This window comes from Schistocerca serialis, chromosome 5 (assembly GCF_023864345.2).
Source record: "Schistocerca serialis cubense isolate TAMUIC-IGC-003099 chromosome 5, iqSchSeri2.2, whole genome shotgun sequence".
NCBI classification, from domain to species: domain Eukaryota; kingdom Metazoa; phylum Arthropoda; class Insecta; order Orthoptera; family Acrididae; genus Schistocerca; species Schistocerca serialis.
In genome coordinates, this window is record NC_064642.1 from 507,900,353 (window position 1) to 507,920,177 (window position 19,825).

At 40.5% G+C, this 19,825-nt stretch overlaps 1 protein-coding gene across 1 annotated transcript in view; it reads right to left on the reverse strand.

Annotated features, from left to right (window-relative positions):
- LOC126481466 (gamma-tubulin complex component 4) overlaps positions 1-15,379 on the reverse strand; it is a 178,004-nt gene extending 162,625 nt beyond the window's left edge. Inside the window, exon 1 of the mRNA XM_050105242.1 lies at positions 15,179-15,379. Within this exon, the coding sequence (XP_049961199.1) occupies positions 15,179-15,247 (69 nt within the window). The 5' untranslated portion in view covers positions 15,248-15,379. The remainder of the gene's footprint in view (positions 1-15,178) is intronic.
- Positions 15,380-19,825: the final 4,446 nt, after the last annotated feature.

Genomic DNA, 19,825 nt, shown 5'->3' on the forward strand with positions numbered 1-19,825 from the left:
CATAGAAACAAAAAAAGAAAAGCCAACCACCAAGAAACGCACTAAAAACCCCAGTCTAAAATCATAGGCCAAAGGCCAGACTCAACACAAAAAAAGGACAAACACTTAGATTAAGCGATAAAAACGTCCTGCACGAATAAAACTCAAAACTAAATCTGCCATCACAACATCATCTGATAAAAGTGCAGGAAGTGTGTCATGCAACACAATCGTCTGCCTGAGCAGAGTTAAAAGCGGGCAATCCAACAAGATGTGGACCACCATCAAAGCTGACCCGCAGCGACATAAAGGTGGGTCCTCGCAGCGCAATAAATAGCTGTGTTATCTAGGTGTGGCCAATGCGCAGCCGGCAGAGGACAACAGAGTCCTTGTGAGAGACCCGCAAGAAGGAGCGCCACGCACCTGTAGCCTCCTTAATGGCCCGAAGTTTGTTGGGCAAAGGAAGGGTGCACCATTCTTCACCCCAGCTGCGAAGTACCTTCTGCCGCAAAACTGACCTGAGGTCACTCTCCAAAAGGCCAATCTCCAAAGCTGGCGCACCGACAGCCTGTTTGGCCAGCGTGTCAACAAATTCATTTCCCAGGATGCCGACATGACCTGGGGTCCACACAAAGACCAAAGAGTGGCCACAACGGACAACACTATGGAGGGAATCCTGGATAGCCATCACCAGACGAGAGCGAGGGAAACACTGGTCGATAGCTCGTAAACTGCTCAGAGAGTCACTACAGATAATGAAGAACTCACCTGAGCAGGAGCAGATATACTCTAGGGCGCGAGAGATGGCGACCAGCTCGGCAGTGAAAAAACTGCAGCCAGCCGGCAATGAGAGTTGTTCATAATGATCCCCTAGAGTAAGAGCATAGCCTACACGACCAGCAACCATCAAACCATCAGTATAGACAACGTCAGAGCCTTGAAATGCAGCAAGGATTGAAAGAAAGCGGCGGCGGAGGGCCTCAGGAGGGACCGAGTGCTTCAGGCCCTGTGCCAAATCGAGCCGAAAGCATGGCCGGGGCACACACCACAGGGGTATACGCAGAGGGGCCTGGAAAAGAGGTGAAAGAGGGAAAACCTCAAGTCCAGAGAGTCGGACGTAAACCGCGATTGTACACGCTGACCAGGGCCGCTGTTCCGGAAGATGGACGATCCACTCAGAGAACAGGAGACGATAATTGGGATGCCCGGGAAAGCTACAAATGTGTGTAGCATAAGCAGCCAGTAACCGTTGGCGCCAGAACTGCAATGGAGGGACACATGCCTCCACAAGCATGCTGTTAGCAGGGCTTGTCCAGAAAACTCCAGTGGTGAGTCAGATCCTCCTGTGAAGGATGGGGTATGGCAATCGCAATGCAGAAGGGGATGCCGAACCGTAAGCCAGGCTCCCATAATCTAGAAGGGATTGAAATAACGCCTGCACCCCAGCTGGTGTGACTCAAGCAACGAAGAGCATTAAGGTGCCATCAGCATGTCTGTTTAAGATGCCGAACATGAGGCAGTCAAGTCAACCGGGTATCAAAAACCAATCCCAAAAACCGATGCGTCTCCATCACAGCAAGAGGTTCGCTGTCAAGATAAAGCCGTGGCTCAGGGCGAACAGTGCGTTGCCAGCAGAAATGCATAACGCAGGTCTTGGCAGCCAAAAACTGGAAGCCATGCGCTACAGCCCAAGACTGCACCTTGTCGATAGTGCCCTGCAGCTGCCATTCAACAGCTGCAATACCAGTGGAGCTAAAGTATAGGCAGAAATTGTCAGCATACAAGGAAGCTGAGACAAACATGCCCACCACTGCAGCGAGCCCATTAATTGCAATTAAAATGAGGCAGACACTTAAGACAGACCCTTGCGGTACCCCATTCTGCTGAACTCTGGAGGAACTATGAGAGGCTTCAACTTGCACGTGGAAGGAACAAAGCGACAGAAAATTTTGTGTGAAAATCTGAAGCAGACCCTGAAGACCCCTGTAAAAGGAGATCCTTGTGGAAGATAATGCCCTGGACCATATTTAAGCTTTTATGAGCTGTGATAGTAACAGAAATATCGCCCCACTTCTTACAAGCGAGTAATGCCCGTGACTGAGCAGAGGATGCTGTTTTTATCAAGACTGACCCAGACCGCATTTTTGACAAGCCCTCCACCTCCCCAAACTTGTCTTATAAATGCTCTACAAAGAACTGAGGCTTCATGGACACAAAGGATTCCCCATCAGCTCTCGTACAGACTAGATACCGGGGCGAATACGTCTTGCTGTCATTCATAGCCTTTCATTCTTGCCATGGTGTGGCCACGGAGGGGAACGATTTGGGGTCATACATATTTGCATTAAAGTGAGCCCTGGAACACTTATCGACTGCTGGCGGTTGGCCACCAGCAAGAACAGATGTGCCACGCTTCATTGCATGTCATCCACCCTGATGCCACCTACTCCGACCAAGGGCCCTCCCCATGGGTGCCACCCAGCCACAGCAAGGGCCACCTGGCAGAACGGCCATTTCCCGGAGTCCGGATGCCCCAGGGAGATAGGCATCTACTCCTTGGCATATGAGGGGAGTTAACAGTGCAGGCATCAGTAAGGCGATCCCTGTGTTGTCAGGGGGCTACAACCAATAGGTACATGGCGGCCCCACCACAATGGACTGGCTACCATGCTGTATATTAAGTGGCAAGTGGTCCAAGGTCGCCGTCAGCGCAGAAAGTACCACTGCAGAGTACATGGCGGAAATCACACCCAGGAATGTATCCTCGCCCAAGAGATGGAGAGCGAGCGGGACTGCAATGCAATGATGAATAAGCTGGCTAAAGGCCTCGATGCGCGATGGACACAATGCAGCAAGTAAGGCGCCCTTCTCCAATTGGCTCGCTCTTCGGAATAATTTTGAAATATGGTGGGCAAACCCAAGTGGGGACCATCACATATGGGCCGAAACGTTCGCAATTCCTTTTAGTCGCCTCTTATGACAAGCAGGAATACCTCAGGCCTATTCTTACCCCCGAACCCGCAGGGGCTATTCTTCAAGTTTTAGGAAAGAAGAAAGGAGTAGGTGTAAGTGGAGAAACAGTAGAAATAGTAAAAGAGTTGTTATAAATGGAGTTAAAGTAACAAAGCAGAAACGTCTAGTGCTGTCAAATTTAAATGCACTTTATGTAGCTTTCAAAAGTTCTCATCCTGAATGCAAAATTGAAGGTCAAAATTTTGTGACCTCAGCCCTAAGTAGTGTATTTTGGTTGGATCCTCAGGGACACACTCTGTATGTGTTTGTTTATATCATCAAAATGTCAAACTGATGATTGCAGGTGCAAAACTCAGTGATCTTAACTACAAAGAGTTACAGATTTAATGGTCTGTGACACTAACAGTTATGACTGCATGATGAGTTTGTGTAATAAATGCCTTGGTAAGGAAACTGCTATTGAATTGTTTCACAAATATGATGAGGAAATGCCAGACAGTATTACCTTCAAACAGTGGGTCACAACTGACAGTGCAGAAATGATAACAGTGGTTAAATCTCAGGAAGAGTACTTGGAATCTTTAATTGATAACTTAAACTCAAGTCACCACTATGTTTCTAAAATCCAAAGTAAGTTTTTGAAGGACAAAGAAGCACAACTTCATGAAACTGAATGCAGAGTCCTAGCTGATTTTGCAGAAAATTTTACATTTGTGATTCAGGATGCAATACAAGGGTACCACTGGGTCAACGACCAGGCAACAGCGCATCCATTTATTTTCTAGTTTAAAAATGAGAAAGATGAAGTTTGCAGTTCTTCAATTTGCATTCTAAGCGACTATTTGGAGCACAACACTTTGGCTGTACATGTGTTTCAAAAGTATGTAATAAATTAAATAAAAGAAAATTTTCCTAATGTTGAGAAGCTGATATACTTTTCAGATGTAAGTGGTAGTCAGTATAAGAAAAAAAGAATTTTTCAAATCTGTGCAACCACAAAGTAGAGTTTGGGTTAGAGGCTGAATGACACTCTTTTGCATCTTGCCATGATAAAGATGCATGTGATGGAGTAGGAGGTACAACAAAATGTGAAGTAAGTAAAGCCAGCCTACAAAGACCAACCATAGACTAAATTCTCGCGGTACAGGACACGTATGTCTTTTGTAAGGATAATATTAAAGGCATTACCTATTTTCTGAGCATATGAAAACAACACTTCAAACAAGATTTGAAAACTGTATAGCAATAAAAGGAACAAGGCATTTCCACAAATTCCTTGGCATAGCAGAAAACTTAGTTCGATGCTATGTAACATCAGAAACTGAAATTTAAGAGGATCATTGTGTCAGTAAAATTACATCTCTGTCTTTAATGTTGAATGACATAGTAGCATGTGTGTATGATGAACAGTGATGGCTTGCAGAGGTTGAAAGAATAAGTTTGGAAAACAATGATGTTTTTGCGCATTTTTACCACCCTGTTGGCCCAAGAACATCATTCAAGAAATCTACAAGTGACATAGTTTGGATACTAATGAAAAATGTTTTAAGGAAACTTTCAGTGCTTGAACTTGCCACAGCAACTGGGAGGTCTTATTCTATATCACAGAAAGTGTCTGAAGAAGTAAGTGTTCTTAACATTCACCACCAGGTTTAGGAACAGTCGCATCTCGAAGGATGTTAATTTCAGTTACGTATCCACTTTTTGTATATAATTCAGTATCTTACTTCAATCATAGTTGATTATATCCTGCCAATATCACACATGAATAGGCAACAGACATAAGATCAGTTGTAGGGTAATGTGAATTATCTCCTCATTTTCAAAAATTCATATCTTTGTTCACAGTCAGATATCAGTGTTGACATTTTTACAGCACGTTGCTATCATATAAGTGTACAAACTGTGCGAAAATCATGTTTTTATATTCAGTCCCACCTAAGATAACTAACCCCAAACTTTACAAAAAATGAAAATTTTCAAATTTCAAAAATTCATAAAAAATTAAGAAAACATTTTTAAGTGTTCTTGCTCTATATGAGGCTAGCAGTGTAAGATATTTAACTATAGGAAAAAAATAGACTCTCTTAAATCACTCCTTGTTTGTTATTTTGGGGCCTAAAAAATGGATTACTGAAAATTTGGATACCAAACTTTGGAGGTCATTTTGATTGGTTATTTTTGAATTTAGGGTATTTTGTGTAATAGATAATGTTGTAGAGGGCACTTTTCTAAAAATAATCATGTCAATTGCAATGTTGTAACTTAACCCAGTGCAGAGATATTCATATTTTTGCTAACATCTCTAAACTGAAACATCGTCGCATACTTACAAATGAAAATGGCCGCCATTCAGTAAAGGTGAAAGGTAAAATATTTTTTTAAAACTGTTTTGAACTCCTCAATTATAGGTAATCGCATGTAAAAAAAATTACAATATTTATAAATGGTCAAGCAACCAACTTAATTTTCATTGGACCACTTCATTTGAATTGACCCCCTTTAATTATCTGAATAATTTGTTTTTATCACAGCATACATTCTTTCAGTATCTTTGTTGCCTGTACAGCTAGCTGCCATACAAACTTCTAATACTGTGCTAGATTTTGCCTTTATGTCTATCTTGGCTATGATAACGTATTCACAATGCTATTCATAATAACTTATCCACATTTCTATTTTGTTATTTATTATTAGGCCTACTCCTGCATTACCTCTACTTGATTTTGCACCGATAACACTTAACTGACCTGACCAGAAGATCTGTTCTTCCTATTGCCACACTTTACTAATTCTCACTATATATAAGTTACATCTATTCATTTCCTTTTTGACATTTGCTAATCTACTTATCCAATTAAGTTATCTAATATTCCACACTATGATTGGTAGAATACCAGTTTTGTTTCTCATGACGACGAAATTCTCCTGAGTGGTCCCCACCAAAAGATCCAAATGGAAAACTATTTCACCTCCGGAATATTTTACCAAAGAAGATGCTATCATCATTTAACAATTCAACAGAGCTTTACAACACCTTCAAAAACTGTTTCTAAGTTCCCCTTGCTTTCAGCCACTCACAGTACCAGCACAATAAGACCTTGTTAACTAATGTGCCATCAATTATCCAGACTGTTACCACTGCAGGTACTGGAAAGGCTGCCACACCTTTCCAGGAACCACGAGTTAGTCTGTCCTCTCTACAGGCAGCCCTCCATTGTAGTTGGACCAATGATACATTCATGTCTATAGTTGAGGCATGCAAGGCATCCCTCTTTGGCAAGGTCAACAGTTCATGGGAGGAAGCCAATGATAAATATCTCTAGATGTAAAATAAGCCAAACTAATTTTCTTGATTTGTCTGCCTGTGTATTGACTCAGTTCCAACTTGTTATGCAGCTACACTAAAAAGTATGTTACATACTGTGTTGTATCTAGTGTATAATCATTAATGTCCATATTTAGCTAACTCATTTTATGTCCATCTACTCATATTTTACTATGTCTGATGAAAGGTCAGACTCTACCCACGCAAGAAAAATGCTGAGTCTAGTGAACATCATGAGCCATTGGTATATACTGTGAAGTGTGACATCACAGTGATGTTACACAGATGGCATCTGAATGATTTCAGTTTCTGTTCTTCAGCTGTAGATCTCTCAAATAATATGACATTTTGCTCTCGGGAAACATTCCACGTGGGAAAAATATATCTAAAAACAAAGATGATGTAACTTACCAAACGAAAGTGTTGGTATGTTGACAGAGACACTAACAAACACAAACACACACACAAAATTCAAGCTTTCACAACCCACGGTTGCTTCATCAGGAAAGAGGGAAGGAGAGGGAAAGACGAAAGGATGTGGGTTTTAAGGGAGAGAGTAAGGAGTCATTCCAATCCCGAGAGCGGAAAGACTTAGCTTAGGGGGAAAAAGGGACAGGTACACACTCGCACACACACACATATCCATCCGCTGGTATCTGTATGTGTGTGTGTGTGTGTGTGTGTGTGTGTGTGTGTGTGTGTGTTTATTATTGACTCTATAAAGTACCAACACTTTCAAGTGAGGCACAAGGCTTAGATTATGTTGGAAGGTGACTGGCTGTAAGTTGGATCCCATAGTTATATTTACATCTCTAATGAAAACACCAATTTTCATATTGTGATCTGACATTTCCAAATTTTTAATATGACTGACAAGATCAATAACAAGAACATCTACACCGCTCCCTCTCCACTCCTCCCATCAGTTTGTCGATGTCTTTATTTCATTTTTTTGGTTTCTATGTTGGTGGTGACATCATCCATTGATCATTTCTTGAGGCTCATTACAGAAGCATCCAATTCCACCCATCTGCTTTGATCCACGTCGTCATCAATATGGCGCAAATGGATATATAAAATGATGACAATAATGTCACTACACACACACACACAAACAAAAATTAAAACGACAATAACGTCTCACTCCAAAAATAAAATGAAACTAACAGGGATAACTCAAAAGCCAAGATCGCTTAAATACTGTTTACTGGATAACCAGTTTCAACACACTAAACGTGCCATCATTGGATCTGTGAAGATGATGGCACCTTTAGTGTGTTGAAACCAATTATACAGTAAACAGTATTTAAGCAATCTTGGCTTTTGAGTTATTTCTACAACAGAGTGATTGCTCCACTATGCACTAAGTGTTCACTGTGAACCTAACAGGACAACCTCAGAAAAATGGGGGTTTAGGGCAGGTACAAGCTAAATATAGAACACTAAAAAAAACACCGCACCATTCCACAAGAAATAACACAATAAAAATTAATTTATAGTATTGTGCTACACCAACAAAACCACAGAAATCGCACATTCCCTTGACCTACATAGCTCAGCTGCAGCTACCGATAACAAAACTCAATACCTACAAGCCCAAAAAGTGGAATCAGAGATTTCTCTTGACCTACATAGGTCTACCGCAGCTATCGATATCAGGAAACCAACATCTACAACTCTGAACAATGGAACCAAGACCCCAACTCAAAAACCCAAATACCCCATATTCACTACACCAATTAAAACACAACCAGCCTACCATTAACGTACAACATACAAAATATCACAATTATTATAGAATAAAACCAAAACAAAAAGTACTTACCAAAAAAAGCCTTTGGCAATACATACCCACATCCACCACCTCAGGGCACCATCAAATACAACAACACAAAATCTACAAACACAACTGACTCAAAAACTCCACGCCATAAAGGCAACACGCACAACAACACCATTACGTCATGGGTCAAAGCAGATGGGTGGTATGGGATGCTTCCGTTGACCCTGGTGCAGTATTGCGTTGGTAACTGATCTCAAGATTCTGTTAATGCCAAAACACTTAAGTTTTCCTCATAGAATTTCACAGAAGCCCAGAACAGAAAGCCATGATAAATGTCACAGAATATACATGTAGGATTGTCTTTGGTGTTTAGCTCTGCAAGGATTCTGCTTTAGAGATCACACATGACTATCTGTATATAATCCTTCACAAAAATGAAAACCGAAAGGCAGTTAACAATTTATGCTATAAAATAGAGTCAGTACTCTTTTTGTAGGCAATGTTCTTAAAAACTTTAGAAACATCTGAGGTTACATGCAATTCTGTATGTTAATTGTTATATATTTACATCTGCCAGAATGACATGCCTTCTTTATTAACTGCCAAACACTCCAGTGTAGTCCTATAACATCAGGACAAAATTCTTAAAACCCTACTAGAGACAGCATAATAACAACAATTATTGATATTTAGTGACAATTTGTGGATTCCACAGTGACCGCAATTATTCCCCCCCCCCCCCCCCCCCCCCAAACCAATAGTTGACAATGTGCAAACAGTGTCCACTGGAATAAATTTAGTGTACCCGTATTTCTTGATTTTTTAACATGAGCATTGTTCACACCCACTGTGAGGAAGTAAGTAGATAGTGGCGAGAGAGGTAAATGTTCAGTCATTGAAGTATAGTCTTGGAACCAAATCTCGGGCAGCTATCTGTATTTACTTGCTTCTCAGCTAATAATGTTCCAACTTGTTTTTGCATAATACTTGAACTGTTTCATTACCAGGTGTCTTGTTTCTTCGTTAACAGGCTGGAAGATTGTTCAACATATGTGGTAATATGGTTTTAAATTTTGGTTTCAACTTTTGCTACCAATTAGGTGGAGGTTACTCCTGCTGGTGCCAGATACTCTACAGTCTCACATTACTCACACTTCACCTCTGCTCGCTTTTAATTTCCCCCTCAACTGTTTCTGGTGAAAACAGTATACAAAGTGCTACACAGATAATTTTTCAAAAAAAATTAATTTTTCCACTGGGCTATACGCTTCCTAACACTTTGAAGTAATGTTCTCTAAATACTTTGACTTCCTCACTTGTTATTATTGAAAAATACAGTATATCCCCATTACAACCTAACGCAATTGGGGCAGAATTACCTTCTGATAACATCCAACTATGACTGCCAGGTAAACCATGTACCAGTCCTGTAACATCTATATCACAGGGTGTTTAGATTAGATTAGATTAGATTTACTTTCATTCCAATTGATCCGTAGTGAGGAGGTCCTCCAGGATGTGGAACATGTCAGAAAAACAACAATACATGACAAATATTTAAAGTAAAACAAATAAGCTAATGTACCATTCCACAGGTCCCAAGTGGAATGATCGTTATATTTATTTATAAGGTAAGAAACATGTAATACAACTACTGTAATACTTATTTACAATGAACACATTACTGCACTGAAATGGTGCAGAAGTTAGATTATACTTACACACACACACACACACACACACACACACACACACACACACACATTTTCAGTGAACACATTACTGCACTGAAATTGTGCAGAAGTTATGTTGTACTTATATACAAATCAGTTGGTTTTCCTCAGAAATTCATCAATGGAGTAGAAGGAGTTGGCCACCAATAAATCCTTTAGGCTTCTCTTAAACTGAATTTCATTGGTTGTTAAGCTTTTTATGGCTGCTGGCAAGTTATTGAAAATGTGTGTTCCGGAATAATGCACACCTTTTTGTACAAGACTAAGTGACTTTAAATCCTTGTGAAGATTATTCTTATTTCTAGTATTGATTCCATGAATTGAGCTGTTGGTTTGAAAAAGTGATATATTTTTAATGACAAATTTCATTAAGGAATAAATATATTGGGAAGCTGTAGTTAGTATCCCTAGTTCCCTAAACAGGCTTCTGCAGGATGTTCTTGAGTTCACACCACATATAATTCTTACTGCACGTTTTTGTGCCCGGAAAACTTTAGCTTGGCTTGATGAATTGCCCCAGAAAATAATCCCATATGACATTATGGAATGAAAGTAAGCATAGTATGCCAGCTTTTTCATTTTTATATCCCCTATGTCTGACAAAATTCGCATTGCAAACAGAGATTTGTTAAGACGCTTCAGCAGTTCTGTGGTGTGCTCCTCCCAGCTGAATTTATTATCAAGCTGTAATCCCAAGAATTTAACACCGTCCACTTCTTCTATCTTCTTGTCATCATATGTTAGACATATACTCTTGGGACACCCCTTACAAGTTCTGAACTGCATGTAGTGTGTTTTTTCAAAGTTTAGTGACAAAGAATTGGCTAGGAACCAGTGATTAATGTCTACAAATATTTTATTGGCTGATCTTTCTAAGACTACACTTGATTTGCTATTTATTGCAATGTTTGTATCATCAGCAAACAAAACAAACTTGGCATCTGGTAATGTTACTGATGAAAGGTCATTGATATACACAAGAAAAAGTAAGGGCCCCAAAATGGAACCTTGTGGGACCCCACATGTAATTAGTTCCCAGTTGGATGATGCCTGATAGCTTGATACATGTCTCTTTCCTAATAACACCCTTTGTTTCCTGCCAGAGATATAAGATTTGAACCATTTTGCAGCATTTCCTGTTACACTATAATATTCTAGTTTACTTAAAAGGATATTGTGATTTACACAGTCAAATGCCTTTGACAGATCACAAAATATACCAGTTGCCTGCAATTTTTTGTCTAATGAATTAAGTACATTTTCACTGTAAGTGTAGATAGCCTTCTCAATATCAGAACCTTTTAGAAATCCAAACTGTGACTTTGACAGTATGTTATTTGAGATAAGATGGTTATAAAGACGACTGTACATTACTTTTTCGAAAATTTTTGAGAATGCTGGCAACAGTGAAATTGGACGGAAATTTGATGCTATTTCTTTATCTCCCTTCTTAAACAGTGGCTTAACTTCAGCATATTTCAGCCATTCGGGAAATATTCCACTGATAAACGACTGGTTACACAGATAGCTTAATATGTTACTTAGCTCAGAATCACATTCTTTAATTAACTTTGTTGATATTTCATCATACCCACTAGATGTTTTTGATTTTAAAGATTTTATGATGGACATTATTTCTGTTGGGGTAGTGAGGGTCAAATTCATATTATGGAAGTTACTTGAAATGTCTGGTCTAAGGTAATCCATAGCAGCATCTACCGAACCTGACAACCCCATCTTTTCAGTAACAGTTATAAAATGTTTGTTAAAAAGTTCTGCAACACTATACACATCTGTCACCAATGCATCATTTACTCTTAATGCTATTTGTTCCTCTTCATGTCTGGTTCTACCGGTCTCCTCCTTCACTATATCCCATATTGTCTTTATTTTGTTATCTGATATGACTATCTTTTCCTTGTAATATATTTGCTTTGACATCCGTATTACAGTCTTTAATATTTTGCAGTATTTCTTATAATGTGCTATAGCATCAACATTGGAAATGTTTCGGATTGACAGATACAGTTTTCTTTTTGTTTTACAAGATACCCCTATTCCTCGAGTAATCCATGGCTTCTTTGTAGACTTTGCTCTAACCTTGGTAAGTTTTGGGGGAAAGCAGTGTTCAAATAAGGTAAGCACTTTATTAGCAAAAATGTTATATTTTTCATTCATGCCATGAGCACTGTAAACATCAGTCCAGTGAATGTCTCTGAGGAGTGTCCTAAAATAATCAATTTTTGGCTTACTGATTACCCTCTTGAGCTCAGATTTAACAGATTTTATATCCTGTTCAGTATTAACATTTAACAGAAGGAACTGCATGTCATGGTCTGAGAGGCCATTGACTATTGGTTTTGTAATATAATTTTGTTCATTTGACTTTTCTATAAAGATATTATCAATGGCTGTTTGTGAGCAAGTGGTTATCCTAGTGGGGAACTTTACTGTGGGAATTAAGTTGAATGATAGTGTTACTAACTCAAATAGGTTCTTATTGGGAGAGTCTTTAAGGAAATCTACATTGAAATCACCAGCAACCACTATTTCTTTGTTTTTGGTTGTTAAATGGGCCAGTACAGCTTCAAGGTGGTTTACAAACAGATTAAAGTTACCTGCAGGTGCTCGATATACACTTAATATTATGAAAGATTTTTTGTGAAAATCTAATTCTGTTGCACATGCTTCCATATGCTGTTCTAGGCAAAATTTATGAATGTCTATGTTCTTAAATTTATGACAGTTCCTGACGAATGTGGCAACTCCTCCTTTCTCCATTTCTGATCTACAATAGTGAGATGCTAACCTAAACCCTGTAACACTTAAAAGTTCTATACCAGTGGTCACATGATGTTCAGAGAGGCAGATTATGTCAGCTGGGTTTGAAGACTCTAATTCATCTATGCAGATAGTTAATTCATTAATTTTATTTCTCAGCCCTCGAATATTTTGATGCAATAAAGATAGCTGACATTTCACATTGACTGACTTAAAATTGGATGGAGTTAAAATATCTGCTGACAGTTGAAAATTCTTAACCAATGGCTGTTTATGTTGATGTAATAAGCTGGAATTATGTTTTTTGATTTCTTTCTCAAACTGAAGGTTTGTCTCAGTTCTAACCTCTCTTAAAATTTGTTTTCTTTCTGTCCTCCCTACCCTAAAAAAGGGTCTTTTCTGAATCCTATAACCACTGGTATTTTACCACTCATGACAGTGCCTCCCCCCTTTAACTTTCCTGCTATTTCCCCAGCCAATTTACCCTTCCCCTTCCTGTTGAGGTGAAGGCCATGCCTAGTATAATCCCACCTACTGACAGAATCAACATGAACCACACCAATGTGTGACCCCGCACCCGACATGAGCAGCCGTTCCAGCTCCAAATTAACTCTCTTGACAGAAGAGTTCAAATGAGGTCGGTCATGGCGCCCAAGAACAGATACAAACTCAACACTGGTACGCCTCGATGCTGATGCAATCTTCGCCAGGTCACACTCTATGCTGTACCCAGGATCTCTGTCAATACTGTTACCTGCCCCACCCACTATAACCACGGTGTCTTCCTTAGTGAAATCTTTGCAAAGTGATCCTAAATCCTCTGTCACCTGCTCCAGACCAGCACTAGGTTTAAAAAAATTGGTGACCTGGTATTCTGATCCTAGTTCATCCTGCAAGAGTTGGCCAACACCTCTTCCATGGGAACTACCTAACAACAACACTTTCTTTCTCTTTACTGATTTCCCTACATTCTTACTTTTCAATTTGCTGCTGAAAGTTTGTTGTGCCCTGTCTACACCTGTAACTGCTTGAGGCTCACCAGCTTCTAACTGAAACAACAGGTCAAATCTATTTTCCACATTCACCATAAAGCTGTCAGACAAAGTTCTAGGCCTGTTCCTCCTGTTGCCTGTTGCCACTTCCCACCTCTCTTTACCCTTCTCCCTCCTTAACCTGTCAAGATCTCCCCTGGCCTTGTCTAACTCAGCCTGAAGGGCAGCAATTTTCCCCTCCTGTTCCAGTATCTTCCTATCTCTACTACAAATCCTACAAAACCACTGATGAGTCTCATTTACTTCCCCTATTCCCACGCCACTACAGTCACCCACATGGAAAAAACTACAGCACCCATCACACCAAAGCCCCGACCTAACAATTCTACGGCAAGTCAAGCACTTTTCACTCATGATAAACGTAATAATTTATTAAGAATAAGTCAGTTAAATTACAGATAAACACGAAAATATGGTTACACAAATTTGGCCTATACGCAACTGTGTGTAAACAAAAACAAAAGTGCAAAGTTTCTGAAACAACAAGTTAAACTTTACGCTACTTTCCGGAAATGCTAGTTAAATAATGAAGAGGTACGCTAAGTTAAATTGCTGGAGAGAGCAAGGAACAACTAAACGAAATTCTATAGATTTGCTGCAGCAGAACGTAAACAGAAAATACGACTGTACGGTCTTTTCGCGTTTTCTGCTATATTACGTAATGAGAAATGAAACCTTTAATGGTACACTTAAACGGCACACTAATACACTTATTTACCACGTAATCAGTACTAATCTATGTGTTTTATAATCTAAAATAACTTATCTTTACGAGAACACCAAACCTCGCGCTAGTCGCTTGGCTGACCAAATTGTCATTCGCAGCAGAACTTCGACTTTCAATCCAAACTGTGAAACTTGCTGTGGGGAATAGTTCAAAGTTGGTGCATCAACAAATGTGTGCCCCCCATCAGAGTAATTGCACGTTGAATAAAACACTTGAGCAACTAAATTTTAGAAAAACTAAACTAGATACGCGCAAGTAACGATTCATAAAAGAACAAAAGTTACATCCACACACCTTAGCTTCTTTACCGTATGAAAATTGACCCATGCTCAGCTGATTTGGTTTTATTCGTGTTTTAGTCTTAAGTACTTTCGATCCCTTTTATGACTAAAGATCGTTTTTGAAAGTACTTCAATGTGAACATAAGGAGAGTCATTCAACATCTTCGGTGTATCGCTACCGATTAGTCTTGTCACCTCAACCAAGATTTGAGGTCGTTTGGAGGAAGGAGATAGCGTTGAACGCCCTAGACTTCTGTAGGTGCATTCACGTATGTATATTTCATTATGTATAAACATGTAACAGTGGGACGTGTCGAGAACGTTCCTATCACCGCACATCGTATGAAGTCAAATACATCTGAGCTCTTTCGGTAAATTTGCGGAAGACCTGTTTGTCAACAAAACAGTGCTGAACAGGTATCAATCAATATGCTACTTATGATAAACAAAGGACACCGCACAGTACGGCAGGATCATGTGTTTCGACACTTGTCAGGAACACATTTTCATGAACTAGACGGGGCTTTTCTTTTATTCTTACCTTTCCGCCTACTTCTGTAAACACCGAGCTTGGATAACCAGCAAGTGCCATTAACACCTCGTGTAACATTTTGTTACTGTTTGAAACTTCAATAAACGTTTTAAATCGAATGCATGGATATTTGACGCCCACCCAACCCCATATCGCTAAATTCGATGTGAAATTACAACATTCAAATTTCCCTAACTCTTACGTAGCAATAACCTCTTTGCTCATGTCAAAGAAGTTACTTTTCGCCTAAGTCATGGGCGGTGATATAAATTAATGACGCCAATAAACCAGTGGCAAAAGAACATGCAAAAATATTGTGCGTGTATGTGTGTGCGGGTGGGTAAGGGGGCGGGGGGCACTTTGAAAACGTTTTGAAAAACGACTTTAACTAGAGTGACTTTAAGTAGAGTGCTCAAAAGACGCTCGTGTGAACACACTCCTCAAGAGTGTGGGACCGATTTCAGATAGAAGTAACAGCGGAACATCCTCTTCACGGAAATATGAACAATTTAAAGGAGATTTTAATTTTCTTTGGTGTAAGAGAATTACCATATAAACTGTATTACAGATTTCCCGCTATGATTTTAAACTTAAGTTTCAAATGGTTTAGCCACACGAAACATATTATAAAACAAATAGGGCCGGTTCTACAATCTCGAGCAAAATCCAGGGGTTAACGGATTAGCTTTGACAGCACGTTGCACAACCCCATTTATTCCCCGGTTAGTTATTCCCAGAAGTGCGTTCATGTCCAGTTAAGTTGGCACCAATTGAAGCTCTGGGTATTTTCGCGTACGTCATTTCATATTAACGCAGACGTAGTTTGCAGCATTAAGCTTGTCAAACACAGTCTGTCATTTACGGTCTCGAGACTCACTGCTGTGAAAATTGTTAACGTCTGCCAATTGGTTCAACACTACCGCCTCAAGCGGCGAGAAAGATTGAAATTTGTTTTTAATTATTTTTCTAGTTATTCAGCGCAAGAGTTATTACGTTTTTGCGTTCCAAGCATCAGCAAATTATCAACAGACATTAATGATCAGGAAATAGATATACAAACAGCCGAATCCCTCTGATTCAGTAAAATAAGCTTCAACTTAATGATGAAGAAATACTTTCGAATATGTGTATAACTGCAGCTTACTCCGCTGAAAACGACAAAATATAAACACATATTTCATACATGAGAAGAAAATATTTCTTTTTTTTTGTTTGCTCTTATTGTGACAGGCACTTTCCTTGTCACTTAACTACATTGTAAGGAGCCTAATATTTCGCAAGTCTTACAATTCACTCGGCTTTCTAATACATAAAATATTTGTAAATGTAATTACTTTTGTTTCCAAAGTGAGTTTGTTGTAGATTCTTGCAGTTTATGGCTCAGATGAAGCAACTACACTCCTGGAAATGGAAAAAAGAACACATTGACACCGGTGTGTCAGACCCACCATACTTGCTCCGGACACTGCGAGAGGGCTGTACAAGCAATGATCACACGCACGGCACAGCGGACACACCAGGAACCGCGGTGTTGGCCGTCGAATGGCGCTAGCTGCGCAGCATTTGTGCACCGCCGCCGTCAGTGTCAGCCAGTTTGCCGTGGCATACGGAGCTCCATCGCAGTCTTTAACATTGGTAGCATGCCGCGACAGCGTGGACGTGAACCGTATGTGCAGTTGACGGACTTTGAGCGAGGGCGTATAGTGGGCATGCGGGAGGCCGGGTGGACGTACCGCCGAATTGCTCAACACGTGGGGCGTGAGGTCTCCACAGTACATCGATGTTGTCGCCAGTGGTCGGCGGAAGGTGCACGTGCCCGTCGACCTGGGACCGGACCGCAGTGACGCACGGATGCACGCCAAGACCGTAGGATCCTACGCAGTGCCGTAGGGGACCGCACCGCCACTTCCCAGCAAATTAGGGACACTGTTGCTCCTGGGGTATCGGCGAGGACCATTCGCAACCGTCTCCATGAAGCTGGGCTACGGTCCCGCACACCGTTAGGCCGTCTTCCGCTCACGCCCCAACATCGTGCAGCCCGCCTCCAGTGGTGTCGCGACAGGCGTGAATGGAGGGACGAATGGAGACGTGTCATCTTGAGCGATGAGAGTCGCTTCTGCCTTGGTGCCAATGATGGTCGTATGCGTGTTTGGCGCCGTGCAGGTGAGCGCCACAATCAGGACTGCATACGACCGAGGCACACAGGGCCAACACCCGGCATCATGGTGTGGGGAGCGATCTCCTACACTGGCTGTACACCACTGGTGATCGTTGAGGGGACACTGAATAGTGCACGGTACATCCAAACCGTCATCGAACCCATCGTTCTACCATTCCTAGACCAGCAAGGGAACTTGCTGTTCCAACAGGACAATGCACGTCCGCATGTATCCCGTGCCACCCAACGTGCTCTAGAAGGTGTAAGTCAACTACCCTGGCCAGCAAGATCTCCGGATCTGTCCCCCATTGAGCATGTTTGGGACTGGATGAAGCATCGTCTCACGCGGTCTGCACGTCCAGCACGACCGCTGGTCCAACTGAGGCGCCAGGTGGAAATGGCACGGCAAGCCGTTCCACAGGACTACATCCAGCATCTCTACGATCGTCTCCATGGAAGAATAGCAGCCTGCATTGCTGCGAAAGGTGGATATACACTGTACTAGTGCCGACATTGTGCATGCTCTGTTGCCTGTGTCTATGTGCCTGTGGTTCTGTCAGTGTGATCATGTGATGTATCTGACCCCAGGAATGTGTCAATAAAGTTTCCCCTTCCTGGGACAATGAATTCACGGTGTTCTTATTTCAATTTCCGGGAGTGTATTATGGTATGGAACTGGTTTCTTGTGTGTTGGGAAACAGCTTTATTGCTTTCGTTCTTTTATTACCACAGCTATATGGTTTTTTCTTCAGCTGCTGCTGTGGTTGCCTATCTGCCACGTTAAATAATGGAGGTATTGCAACCCATACACGTTTCCTATATTCCTCAGTCACTGATTTCAATGGAAGTGTGGTGAAGAAAACGTTTCTGACTAGATATACGACGCCTTTCTCCAAAAGTTAGGTCTTCTGCTGTTAACTAGCAATTTTTTGTTCATAAAGAACACAGTATTCTGCAGTAAACACCTGTAGGTTACAAGAAAATCGTAAATGAACTTGCAATTAACTACATAGATACTCTCATGCGTAGGTATGTCATGTTTCCTAACACATGAAGCAATAAAAAAAGTTAAAAATAAAATAGTTGTACATGTCAAGTCATACTGATACACACTGCCACTGCGCTTGTTGATGTTATGTGAGCTGTACATTACTCTCCCCCGCAGTGTTAAGTATCTGAGGTTGAATCAGACATGATGTCCAGCATGCATTGTCACTGTTTTCTGGAAACCAGACTTTTTATTATTGAACTCTGTGGTACTAGCACAGTCTAATATATACAGTCGCAACACTCAATACTGTGAAAGTTGTTAACATTTGACAGTTCAAGTGACACTAGCGCCCCTAGCGGCCAGAAAGCTCGACTTCCTCTGACGACAGATGCGACATAAAAATAATGTTTGTGTATTTTTGCGTCACAAGTGTTAGGAGAACAGCGAGAGACGTAAATGATCGTGAAATATAGAGCACAAACTATTGAATGAAGTGACATAAGCTGCAACATATTCTTGAAGAAATACTTAAGCAGTAGCAAACAATCACACTTATTCCACTGTAAGTAAGAGAATACACACTGTATATCCCACATATGAAGTATATAGATGCTCTTCCTTGTGTAAAAATGAAGCGACACATCACTTTTCATTATGTTCTGCTTTGCAGGAAGCTTGCTTCGAAAAATACAATTTCCATCTTATTCTTTGTGCTATCAGGTTATCTCAATAAAAAGTATGACTGTTTTAAAACTTTATTATATCCAATTGATACATTTAACGAAAATAAAATTAAATGAATGAGTCAGTCCTAACACTTTAACTACCCAAATGAGCCAGCTTCGTCACTTTTTTATTTCTTCTCTTGCTCCTACAGACTAAGTCTTGATTCCTGAATTTAATAATCTAAACGACCCTCACGTTCACAAACAGTCTTATTAACAGCAGCTGCATTTCAGCACAGCATCCAGGTGGAAAATTGGGGATGTCCATCAGCATGTTCACAAAGAAAGCGCCACAATTACTTATGTGAGCATATTCATCAAAAGTAGAAGTCATCTTAGTCTCAAAGTGAGTTAAAAATTCTTTGACATCTTCTGTACAAATAAATAGGCTTCCAAAGTTGCCTTCATAACTTTTAAAATGACAATAAACATTGTCATTTGTATCTAAGTCTTGGCTGCCATCTACAAGTACTGTCCTACATTTATAACAGTCATAAATTGTAAGCAGTTTCTTTAATACATAACCAAACACATATCTCATACTGTATGCCTCTCCGAAGTCTGTTTGGACTTCCACATTTGGTAGTCTGATCACTGAACTCCTGTCACTGATGTCCAACAGTGATGAAACAAATAATTTGGATGCTGCTTTCATATCCACTATTGTCTGACCCCAGTCGATGCCCTCACAATTGGAGGTAGTTACACTGTGTGTGTCCATTAATTTGCTTAAAGCACAATTATTAAATGCAGCACAAAACTGTCATCGTGATGGGTTGCTA